The sequence below is a fragment of the Cervus canadensis genome, chromosome 8, assembly GCF_019320065.1.
Source record: "Cervus canadensis isolate Bull #8, Minnesota chromosome 8, ASM1932006v1, whole genome shotgun sequence".
Lineage (NCBI taxonomy): Eukaryota > Metazoa > Chordata > Mammalia > Artiodactyla > Cervidae > Cervus > Cervus canadensis.
Genome location: NC_057393.1, coordinates 48,696,177 through 48,708,596, shown reverse-complemented (window position 1 = coordinate 48,708,596; position 12,420 = coordinate 48,696,177). Strand labels below are relative to the sequence as shown.

General features: G+C 56.7%; 1 protein-coding gene across 2 annotated transcripts; it reads left to right on the top strand.

Annotated features, from left to right (window-relative positions):
- Positions 1-1,237: 1,237 nt before the first annotated feature.
- OPN4 (opsin 4) lies at positions 1,238-11,210 on the top strand. Of its 2 annotated transcripts, none has more exons than XM_043477211.1 (10): positions 1,238-1,381; positions 2,647-2,792; positions 3,809-3,942; positions 4,265-4,468; positions 5,133-5,304; positions 5,745-5,909; positions 6,787-6,894; positions 7,751-7,931; positions 9,088-9,231; positions 11,172-11,210. In XM_043477211.1, the coding sequence occupies exons 1-10, from the start codon at positions 1,238-1,240 to the stop codon at positions 11,208-11,210; spliced, it is 1,437 nt and encodes a 478-aa protein (XP_043333146.1). The 2 variants fall into 2 exon arrangements, with proteins under 2 accessions (XP_043333146.1, XP_043333145.1); XM_043477210.1 differs by having other exon boundaries at positions 2,647-2,808; positions 3,792-3,942.
- Positions 11,211-12,420: the final 1,210 nt, after the last annotated feature.

Here is a 12,420-nt window from a genome sequence, read left to right as displayed (position 1 = left end):
CCCCATCACCATGGTGAACCTGTAATGAGGGGCCTCGGGAGGACACGCATCTAAACCATGAGCTGGCACCTGTTGGTAGGCATCACCTGCCCTGGCCACCCGAATCTGGGGCTCTCAGAGAACTGACTGTAAAGACCTGGGGGTGAGGAAGAGGACATGGCATCTCCCTCCACTCCAGGGCTCCTCAAATCTTGGCACTGAGCCTCAGGACGCAGTGACCGCAGAGGACGTTCCTGGAAGCTGTGCAGGTGCCCTGGAAGCAGAGCGCGCAGCCCCCACCCGCTCCACTTCCAGGGCTCTCATTGTTCGCACTGTGAGTGTGGCCCTCTGCCTCTGACCCTCACTTACTTCAGGCCGGGCCTGCAGGCCTGGGGAAGCTCCCAGGTTTCTACCAGCTTGGTGGGGGTTTTGTTTCTTTTCCTCTATTTACACTTCAATAAAACAGTTTGGGATCAAAAAGCAACCAACAAAAATTGCCTTATGATCTGATCCCCACCCCACCCCCCGCCCCCAGTTGTGTTACATTCTGGCACATCCTCTTAGCTTCTGTGTCTGTGACCTCAGGTGACCAGCCTTGGGCCTGTACAGGATGGCTGTGAAGGGGTGATGGGTAATGTGGGTGGACACGAGAGTAGGGTGCCCTGTGCAAAGGCTGACTATAGGCTTCACAGACAACCCTGGGTTGGGGGTCTTAGGGGTGGCAGAAGCTGTATTTGATGAGCTTGGGGAAAGAGAAAATTGGCCAGAGGGAAGGATGAAGCCCAAGAGCCAGAGCCTAGCAATCTCTTCTGTAATATACACATACACACACATTCACATAGAACATACTCTCAAACTCCCTGCACACACACACACACACACACACACACACACACTTGCACACATTCACACATGCATACTGCCATCTTCAGGGACCTGTGCCTGAGGGAGCCGAGGCGCCGAGTGACGGCATGTGCACGCCCAGCTCCGCTACTTAAAGGTGGGGACAGACCCTGTGACTGTGAGTCGCCATAACTGTGACACGCTCTCCTTTGTGCTTCACTGGACACAGAGCAGCCACCAGCCCCAAGAACAGCTCCAGGCTGGGTCCGCGCTGGACCCGGGAGCAGACAGCCGGCAGACCAGGAAAGGGTGCTGAGGATGGGGGAAAGTTGGGAGGCTGGGCACAGCTAACGTCCCGAGCTCCTGCTGCCCTTGACGTCTCTGTGCGCTTGAGAAAGGACCAGCGCACCTCAGGATGAACCCTCCTTCAGGGCCAAGAGCCCCGCTCGGCCCGGTGCAGGAATTCAGCTGCCTGGCCACCCCAGCCTCCTCCAGCAGGTGGGATAGCTCCCGGAGCAGCGCCTCCAGCCTGAGCCACCCTCCGTCCGTCAGCCCCACGGTAAGCCTGGGGCGAGTTGTGCATGCAAAGCCTCCCTCCCCTACCCTGGTGCTCTTCCTAGGGACAACAGGGGCTTTGACAGGGAGATAGAAAGGCCTGAGCTCTGCTCTGGGATGGTGGGCATGTTATTGAACCTCTCCGAACCTGTCCTATGCAAAAAGACCAATAGAGGACACTGTGGCAAGTTTTCCTTCACCATGGAGAGCATCTGAGGAACAGAAAGGCCAGCCTTCTGGGACAAAGGGCTGGAAGGGCCCATCCATTTCTTTCTGGAGGTGGTAGGATGCCCCCAGAGCCTTCCAGAGAGGAAGGCATACTCTGGGCCTCAGGATTTGTCCCAGTCCAGAGTGAGGTGTTTGGTGCCTTCTCCTGCCTCCATCCTCCTAGTCAGGCCCAGGGCCATCTCCCAACACCCCCACCATTACCTGGGGAGTGATGTGCCTGCCCTCAGGGCTGTGGGATGCTGGCCTAGGTTCTGGACAGGAAGGGGAGGCTCCAGTAGCTATAGGAGCCAGGGCAGGACAGAAATGAAGCTACTCCCATCCCTGGAAAGCATCTGTGATGGGAGGTGTTTAAGGCCCTTTGTTCTGGCCTCATAGGCTGATGACCTCCTTGCAGTGACTTGGGAAGGCTGAATTTTCTTTTTATTTTTTAAATTTATTTTTAACCACACAGCATGCAAGATCCTAGTTGCCTGACCAAGAATTGAACCTGTGCCCCCTGAAGTGGAAATACGAAGTCCTTAACCATTGGACAGCCAGAGAATTCCCCATAAATTTTCTGTTTTAAAAAAACATTATTTTTTAATTCAATCATTAATTTGTCTGTGCCTCCACACAGTGCAAGGGGACTGGAATACATTTGCTAACTGTCTCAGACGTTTGAGATGGGGCCCATACAGAGGGGAGGAACCCACCTAGAAGAGGGCTCTACCTTTTCTAGGAAACATGGAGTCACTCCAGCCATGTCCGTGCTTGCCAAACATGTGTCTGTCTGTCCTACCAGCCTCCAACAGATAATCTGGGCATACTTCTAGAAGACTTTTGCCTCTGGACCATAGGAGCTTGGGCTCAACTTTAGGGAGACCCACGTTTCCATTCCAGCTCAGCTACCTGCAAGCTGTGTGAGCAAATGGTTTTGCCACTCTGAGCCTGCCCCACTGGGGCAGTTTTTATCTGCCCCACTGGGGACCCTAACTCTTCTTCTCAGGACTATTTGGAGGTGATGTGGTCATGGGATGCCCTTATTTCTCTGTCTCTTCACAGGCAGTCAGGGCTCAGGCTGCTGCCTGGGTCCCCTTCCCCACGGTTGATGTTCCAGACCACGCCCACTACACCCTGGGCACGGTGATCCTCCTGGTGGGACTCACGGGGATGCTGGGAAATCTGACAGTCATCTATACCTTCTGCAGGTGCCCGGTTGGCAGGGTGGGATCCTGGGCACTGAGGGCAGCCAGCTAGGAAGAGATGGGGCAGAACACAGGACTGAAATTCTGGTGCCAACTCTGCCAGGGCACTGTTGAGCCTAGCCTTCAAAGACAGGAAAGGAGCCCAAAAGCAGTGCAGGGCAACTTGAGTGGCATATCCGATTGGGCCCCAGGTGCACCCCCTAGCCCCTGTGGAGGACACACACATCTCTGCCTATTTGCTCTGCTCTCGGTTCACCTCTACCATCACCTGCCCCAGTGGGCATCTTCCCTTGCCTCAAAGAGCAGCCCTGGTCTAGGGATCCTGAGTCCTCCAGCCCTTCAGCAGCCAGACCTGCCCACCACCCTTGGCTTCCTTCTCTACCTGCCCCACTCACCAGCTGAATGGCTGAGATGGGCATGTGGAGGCGTGACTAACCCTTAGATGAAATGACTTTAAGCAGATTACTTATCTCCTTTGAGTCAACTTTTCTTATCTGCAAAATGGAGTTGTCACTTACTTCATGGAGTTTTTAGTTTTTATATGTGTGGTGCCCAGCAAATGAGTGAATCCTGACTGTGCCACTTACTGAGTCTTGGGACCACAAGCTGCGTCACGGGTGGGAGCTTCAGTGTGCTTACTGGAAAAGGAAGGAGGGGGGACAGACACAAAGATGGATGATTATAAGAGACAAGGTTTGTGGAAGTACCTGACCCGTGGACACCATCGTCAGCTCCTTTCCCCTTCACCAGCTCCGAGGGTGAGGACTGCAAAGAAGCAGGGAGAGGAGGACAAGAGAGGCCTGAGTTGCTGCCTTGAGGGGGTCTCACTTCTCTGCCCATAATGCCAGGCTCCAGAGCCGTTTGGCTGGTACTTGCTGGGCAGCAGGGTGGTCTGTGGCCCAGCAGCTCATGCCTGAGTGCAAGCACACATGTATGCATGGGTATGCATGCATGTGCGCATGTGTTTGAGGGAAGCTCCCCAGCAGAAGCTCCTCCTGACAGCATCTGACCCCTCCCAGGAGCAGAGGCCTCAGGACTCCTGCCAACATGTTCATTATCAACCTCGCGGTCAGCGACTTCCTCATGTCCTTCACTCAGGCCCCCGTCTTCTTTGCCAGCAGCCTCTATAAGCAGTGGCTCTTTGGAGAAGCAGGTAGACACTTGGAATTCCCTTCTGCTTGGGGGAGGAGGAGGGTTGGGGCAGGGGATGTCCACAGTGGAGGGTGGCCCAGATGAGATGGTGATATGCTCTTCCTGGGCCATGGGTGGGTAGCCCCCGCTCAGACTCACAAGTTGTCAAGAGGCTTCCAGAAGCCTCTGTCAGATGCAAGCAGGCAGGGTGAGAGGAACATAGGCCTGTTTTCCTTGAGAGGCCAGTGCTGGAGCTAAGTACACACCGTCCACATGCCCTCCTTGCCCTCGGGTATCTGATCGGCTCCCCGCCAAGGACTGAGGTCAGGGAGCTATGCCCACAGGCTGTGAATTCTATGCCTTCTGTGGGGCTCTCTTTGGCATCACCTCCATGATTACCCTGACGGCCATCGCCCTGGACCGCTACCTGGTGATCACACGCCCACTGGCCACTGTCGGGATGGTGTCCAAGAGGCGGGCGGCGCTTGTCCTGCTGGGCGTCTGGCTCTATGCCCTGGCTTGGAGTCTGCCGCCCTTTTTTGGCTGGAGTAAGTGGGCTCAGGGAATCAGGGGATGGGAAGATAATTTGGGAGGGGCATGTTCAAGGGGCAGGTAGGTGGACTTGGGTCCCCAAGCTGGCAGGAGGGGCCAGGGGACTGCTGAAGCCTCAAGTAAATGGACATTCAGGGGGCATGACTAGCAGCAGGGGGAACTGAGGCTGCACCATCAGTGATCAGAGGCTAACCTGGGCTCCCATTCCCAAATACAGAAGGGAAGACCACGTGGTCCCTGACTGGCAGGAAGTGACAGGTACATCTGATGCTGAGTTTGCAATACATCAGACAGGCAAGGGTTGGGATGTGAGGCCTCAGCTGGTAGAAGGGTTAGCAGCAGGCACCTACCCTTCCAAGGCAGGACCAGGAAGCTGGCTTAAGTCTGAGAGAATAAGACCCTGGGGTTGTGGTGAGGTCTATCTTCCAAACTGGTAAGATTGGGCAGCAGTGGGCTTTACCAGCTGTCTTCTAATAGCACCAGCTTGGAAAACCCCTCTATGTGCCCCAGTTTCTTTGCTCTGCGGTGCAGGGCTGGGGCTGGGGCCGAGGCCGGGGCCAGTGTTTGAGAAGCTCAGACCCCACATCCAAAGCCCCTGCTGGATGAGGAACCTGGGTCAGCACTGCCCTGAAGCCTGAGCACCCTGCCCCTGGTTCCCAGGTGCCTACGTACCCGAAGGTCTGCTGACCTCTTGCTCCTGGGACTACGTGAGCTTCACGCCATCGGTCCGCGCCTACACCATGCTGCTCTTCTGTTTTGTGTTCTTCCTCCCCTTGCTTGTCATCATTTACTGCTACATCTTCATCTTCAAGGCCATCCGAGAGACAGGCCAGTAAGAGCTGGGCACAAAGGAGGGGTTTGATGGGAGGAGGACTGTGCCCCTTCACCAGAGCTTCCCGTGGCTCAATCTGTATCCAGCCCCCCAGGGCACTCCCAGACTCAGATGGGCAAAGACCAGCTCAGCACATGTGCTTATGGGGTGGGTTCCCTGCAGACTGGTGCAAAGTCGGTGCTTCGAAAAGTCTCAGGAGGTAGGGTCTTCTGAAGAGAGGGCTTCAGACTTGGCCAAGGGGTCCGGGGGAAAGAGAAAACGCCACAGGTAGAAGCACAGGGAGGCAGCTTAGCCTGGATATAATGGGGGACTTTCCGGGTGTCAGGGGTGCCTGGATGGAAAGGATGGCCAGGTCCAAGAAGGCTCCCTGGTAGTAGCCATGGCCCTGGCACTCACTGCAAGCTGAGTGGGGTCAAACCCAGACTCTGCACACTTCCTAGAGCTCTCCAGACTTTCGGGGCCTGCGAGGGTGGCAGTGAGTGTCCCCGGCAGCGGCAGCGGCTACAGAATGAGTGGAAAATGGCCAAGATCGAGTTGCTGGTCATCCTTCTCTTTGTGCTCTCCTGGGCCCCCTACTCCACAGTCGCCCTGATGGGTTTTGCTGGGTGAGCAGTGGCTAAGGGACTGGGGCGGGGGCTGGGAGGGTGGGAGAAGAGTAAACGGACCCTGGGGCAGCCTCCCCTTCCCCAGTCCAAGCCCAAGCCCGCCATCCTCACACTTTAGGTCCAGGCTCGTAGCCTTATTCTCCCTGCTGCTGTGAGATGCCCCCACTGGAACTGGGCCTGCCTCATTCCTGGAGGCACTAGGGGACATGGGGGAGTTCTAGGCCACAGTGGGTTTGGCCTGAGGGCCTACAAGGGCTGTCAGGTCCTTCCAGACCCCTGGAGAACATGCAGCTCTCCCAGAGTTTCTGGTTTCTTGTGGCTAGTGTCTGGAGACTTTAACACCTGCAACAGCGTGGATACTGGCAAGACTTCATGAGCACTGTGAGACAGTGAGAACTATGAATCCTTTCAGCTATTTGGGTATGAGACTGTTTCTGTGCAGGAGCGCCCTGGTCCCCTGTTGGGCCCTCCTATGCAATAACTCCCAAAGAGCCAGGGGAGCAGCAGGCATCAGGGTTTGATGGGGTGTGGGGAGGGCTGGTCAGAGGGCCAGTCATTGAGGGTGGGGGGTTTACTGCCAGCAGCACAGTCTCCAAGGAACTGTGGGACCTGGTGAGACCCCCCCCACTCTGGCACATCGTCTCAGCACCCCTCCCTCAACTGCTCCCTGGGTTCCCATTCACCTCAGATCAGAATTCTCCTTGGCATCAGTGCATCTCCTGGGAATGACTTAGTTATGCCGCTTTGGACCAGGCTGGGCTGTGCCCTGGCAAGGCTTGGTTGGCCTAAGAAGAAGAAGGTGCTTGAGAGGATGGGTGGGTGGTGGAGTCTCCAGGGAGGGTCAGCTGGCAGGGGAACCTCAGCTTCTCTGTCCTAGGTACGCACATATCCTGACGCCCTACATGAACTCGGTGCCAGCTGTTATTGCCAAGGCCTCTGCCATCTACAACCCCATCATTTACGCCATCACCCACCCCAAATACAGGTGGGACCCTCCACCAGGACCCAGGACCAGATCCCCTGGCCCACCCTCATGGGCATGGAGGGCCTGGGCCTATAAATGGAGGCAGAGGCTAGCCATCTTTCCTGTCCTTTGTATCTGCATTGGGTGGGAACTCTAGCAGCTGAGAACAGCTCATGACCCTGAGTGGGATCTGGAGCTGGTGTGACCCCTTCCGCTGCCCCAGTTTCCTAGGGGGCTCAGCTTGGGGGGACATCAGAGCTCCCTGGGCAGTGTCCAGTACTAACTGGGATTTTCAGAACTGAGGCCAAGAGGCAACCAGGATGGCTGATCAAGCAGGGCTGCCTGCTGCAAAGAGAGGCGCCCAGACAGTGTCAGCCTGGAGAGATCGCAGCAGCGAGAGCTCTGCTCTGCTTCAAGGGCTGTGGTAGAGGCCTGGGACTGGTTCTGACCCGGAGCACTCTCTGCTGATAGAATCCCCGCAGGGCTGGACTCTTCCACGAGGGGGCCTTCAGTGCTTCCTTTTGCCTGGTGGTGTTAGTAACTCAGCGGCCCTGTGGAGGCCAGCTGCAGGCCTTAGGCCATAAGCTCAGAGGCAGCTCAGGAGTGTTCTTGGTCCCCATTCACAGAGTTATGGCTTGGGCCAGCCACTTGAGGGCTAAAACCAAGCATCTGGCTGAACCTGACACCCTAAGGCTCTGCTTCCATGTCCATGGACCCAGCATCTGTCTGTCCATCTTCATAACCCCAATGTCTGAATGTCCCCAACTCCCCAGTAGCTCTTGGCCCACTTCCATTTGCCCAGTGTCAGTCTGTCCATCCACCCCATCTCCTCGAATCTGTCTGTCTATCCCCCTAACCTGATGTGCTGTCCTTCCAGACTGGCCATCGCCCAGCACCTGCCCTGCCTGGGAGTGCTGCTGGGCGTGTCGGGCCAGCGCACTGGCCTGTACACCAGCTACCGCTCCACCCACCGCTCTACGCTGAGCAGCCAGGCCTCGGACCTCAGCTGGATCTCCGGACGGAGGCGCCAGGCATCCCTGGGCTCTGAGAGCGAGGTGGTAAGGAGGCTGGGCCCTCATTGGCTGGCATCTCACCATCTTTCCTCAATTAGTCCAGCCTCAGGCCTCCAGGCAGGCCTGCCTCTCAGATTCAGGAACCCTCAGGAACCTGGGACACTGGCAGGAAGAGCCCCTCACCACCTCCACATGTGGCCTTCCCACATATAATCCTCCCTGCCAGGCAGGGCCACTAGAATCAGGAAGGCAACATGTTGGCCCAAGGTCGCTCAGCACCAGGGCCAGGACTGAACATGGGTCATCCCACTCCAGGCCAACTCTTTCCCCTACCAGCACTATCCCTGGGCCTTAGAGTCTCAGATTGAAAAGATGAGCATTTCTTCCCTAGATGGGCTTCTAGAGAGACAGGTAGGTGCAAGCTCAAGCCCATCATCCTCATTGTTAAGCCCACTCCTCCTTGAAGAGGGAGACTTGAGGAGCTCAGAGGGTACAGTGGAAGGAGCACTGGCCCTGGAGCCAGGGTACCTGTTTCAAGTCTTACTGTGTGAGCTTATGCAGGTCACTCACCCTCTCTGAGACTCTGTGTCCTCTCCAAAACAGAAAACCATCATCTCTGCATACTAGATAGGGTACCCATGAATGACCCCACCATGTTGTGGTCAGCCATAGGAGCTACCAGTCTGCCAGCACCTACTCGGGGCCTGGAACTGTGATGTCCCCTGAGGTCCCCAAGAGAGTTCCCTGTGCCGTGGGCTCCTGTCCCAGCTCCTCCATCATTGTGCCTACAGGGCCCACTGTGAGCCTCACCAAGAGCTTCCGCTGACCTCCACCCACTGCCCCCATCCCTGCGGGTCTCAGTTGAAGGGGCTGAGGGAGAAGCTGTCAGAATCCCTGAACTACTGTAGTGCACATCAAGGAGTGAATCTGATCCATTAAGAGAGGCCTAGAACCTCATGAAGACATACTCGTCCCATGTGTTAAGAAATGAAAAAAGCATGTACACACACACACACACACATCCTAGCACATGCATGCACAATTTGCAAGGGTTTGGTGACCAGCAGCCCTGCAAACAGGGTCATGGTCTTCACCCCAATGAACTATTGTAGGGAGAATGGAGAAAGGCCTGGCCAGGAAGGGGGCAGAAGCAATGCTGCAATGCCCCCCTTACCTCACCACTACTCTCCCCCTTCCCCAGGGCTGGACGGACACAGAAGCAACAGCTGCTTGGGGGGCTGGCCAGCAAGCGAGCGGTTGGTCCCCCTGCAGTCAGGGCCTGGAGGATGTGGAAGCCAAGGCCCTTCCCAGGCCCCAGGGAAGGGACCCAGAGGCTCCTGGGAAGGTAACTGGGTCTGACACCTGCCAATCTGTGAAAAGGTGGGACAGGAGCAAGTACCCCAGGGAGCTGTCAGGAAAGGGGGGCAGGCCCAATGACCTCTGGGAATCACCCCCTCCCTGCACCTCCCAGCTTTCCCTTGCCCACCTGGGGGTCTTGGGGGGAACCTCTGTGACTCCAAGATGTTCTGAGCAAGCCTGAGTGTGACTGCACCTGACAGCGTGTGTGTTTGCGTGACCTTGTCTGTACACATACATAGCAGGTGGTAGTGGCTATATTGCGATGAATGTATATAGCATGTATGTGAATGTGTGTGACCATGTGCCCGGCACATGCTTTCTGTCCTTCTGACATCACAAGGCATGGGTTTGAGTGCTGCACTAATGTGTCTGCTCTAAGCTGAGAATGTGACCAAGTGTGAGTGGCATGTACCTCTCTGCTATTGGAAACTGGATGTACCTGAGGGGGGGCGGGGCTGCAAGCTGTGTATGTGCTCGCTATGAATGCCCTGAGATTAGGATGTTGCCCAGAATACTTGTGGCTATTAAAAGAAGGCCAGCTGTCAGCCCAAGTGCCTATGGAACGGAATGTCGATGGCGATTAGAGAAGGCCGAATTCTGGAACGCTGGAAATGCCGTGTGCCCAGGCCCCACGGCTGCTCTTCCCCCTCAGCTGACAGCTCCCACCCTGCCCCTCCACTCACACACACACAACACCCCCAGTTCCTCTAGGCTCTCTAGGGCATCAAGACTAGGACCAGAGGCACTTTCCTGCCTTCCTTCCTCAAGGCTGCTCCCCTGCCTGTCCCAGAGAGGGGGAGCCCTGGGCTGCTCCCTACAGTTGGAGGGCTTCTATCTCTTCCAACCTTGCCATGCCAGGGAACACCACTCCCCAGCGGCTCCAGCCCCAAAGAGGACTCACTCCCCAGCCCTGAGGCCGGGTATTGTGCAGGACCACAGAGGCTGGGGCAAAGGCTGGCAGCATCCCCCAGGCTGACCGGGCAAGGATGAAAGGCACTGTACCTCTCCTGGAGGGAAAACTGGCCTGGGGTGGGGCACGGGGCAGAGAGGGACAGCATATCAGCAGTCACCTAACACGTGTGATAAGCACTGCCATCGAGGTATCAGCACACAGGGTGCTGAAAGCAGAGGCAAGTCCCCGAGGGATCCTGGGAAAGGTGAAGGTAAACCAGGATTGCCAGGCGGGATGGGGCCAAGGAGCAGGGATCGGGCGGTCCAGGCTGAGGAAACAGCCTGTACAACTGCAGTGGGGCACAGGGTGTCCTGAACTGACAGACACAGAATGTCTCTCTGTGACCCTAGGAGCCGCCAAGCGACTCTAGGAGCTGGCGGTGAGGATGGAGAAGGGGCAGGAGGTGGTAGGAGCCATGGGGAGACCCAACCAGGTGCTGGCATGCGGGGTCTCCAGTCAGGACCCTGGAGGACAGGAAGCCCTTGGAAGATTTATTGGGGCACTGAGGTGGGCTTGGTCAGCTTGGCAGAGTAGACTGGGCCTCTCCACAGTAGCTGCGGAAGGACAGGTTGCGTGGAATGAGCCAGCAGAGAGAAGATAGGAGGAAGTCGGTAGATAGGCAAGAAATGAGGCATCTAAGACGACAGGGAGAGAGGAGACACCCAAGCCTGGGAAAGTGGAGAATTGGATGGTGGGGGTGAGGAGAGCTCAGTCTGGACCCCAGGAGTCCGAGAGTCTAGGACAGGCCAGCCTGGGGGACCGCCTGGAGGCAACCTCGGCCATTACCAGCTCCATTTTCCAGCCACATGGCCTGGAGAAGGCCCAACCCCCAGCCAGGACAAAACCTGCCCCCCCCCCCGCCCCCACGCAACCTCCCTTCATCATGAGGTTCCCCTAAACACAGAGGGTCCCTGAGCCTCTACTCCCAGTGGGACACTCTTTGGGCTAAACTGATGTCTGCTGCTTGCTTTCAGGCCAAGGGGCTGCTCCCCAACCTGGACCCCAGGATGTAGGGTGACCATCACTCCTGCCTTCCTTCTGGGACACGTCCAACTCCTTCATGTCTCCCTCACACACACAGACCCAGCATTACCCGTGGGCTTGCAGGCTTTGGAAGCAGCCGTGTCACCCATGCTGGTCTAGATTCATGGCCCCGTACCGCGAAACTCCTGCTCCGCAATGTGGTCTGCACCCACTTCTCAACCCAACAGCCTGCACCTCAGGCTCAGACGGAAGAGTGGGCGCCCAGGCCCTCCCACTGCCTGGAGTCGTCTGCCTCTCCTCAGATGCTGTGTGCTGTGATTGTCCAGGCGATGACAATAGCGATGGCTCTGTCAGACACCCCAGCTATTTATGAGCTGCCTCTGCACCTGGGCTGGGCATTTCACTGGCACAGAAAGGATAGCACTGTGTCTCCCGCGGCCGGCAGTCAAAGCTGAATACAGACCTTCACTCGCTGGAAACTGTTACTCACCTCTGGCTTTCCCCCCAGAGTGCTGTTTCCACCATGGCCCACCCTCTTGTGCACATGTTCATTTTCCAGCACACACTCCTGTGTGGACATATTTGCATGCACATCAAGCACACATGTACACACACCGCACCTACAGTTTGTTTTAAATCAGTAGTCTAAGTTCATCTCAGGGCTGTGTGCGCCTAGAGGGATGTAGAAAAATAAAAAGCAGAGGTCTCTGACAAGCACAGTCTCTACCTATTGGTGCCGCCATGGGAGAGAGAGACCCAAGGGCCTGGCCTCTGAAGCCCACAGCAGCCTCTCTCTTCCTACTCTCCTTTTGTCCTCCACCTTGTGATTTTCACGCCTAAAACCCCATCCCAAACTGCAGAGAGGTGAGTGGAGGAGGGGAAAGACCAGGCTTGCCCCCATCCCTGCTCCCCAGTGAGCTGCTGTTATTGGAAAGCAGCTCACGCCCAGCTTGTGAGTACCAGCTGCTCTCTGGCTGGCTTCAGATCTCCCAGGGGAGGCAGATGGAGGGAGGCTGGCCTTCCCCTTTAAGAGCATCCTTTTCCTTACGCCTCCCTTTCCCCAGAGGCGGCATGGCGGGTGCCTGAGTCCAGAGAAAGAGCCTGCAACTCCAGGTACAGCCTAGCTCGGGGCTCCCTCTCCTTGTGCGGGTTCGGCTCCTTCCTTCCCCCACACTGGTCATGCCCTGCTGCTGGATCCTCTCTGGCCTGACCAAACAGATGCACCTCCCCCCACTCAGG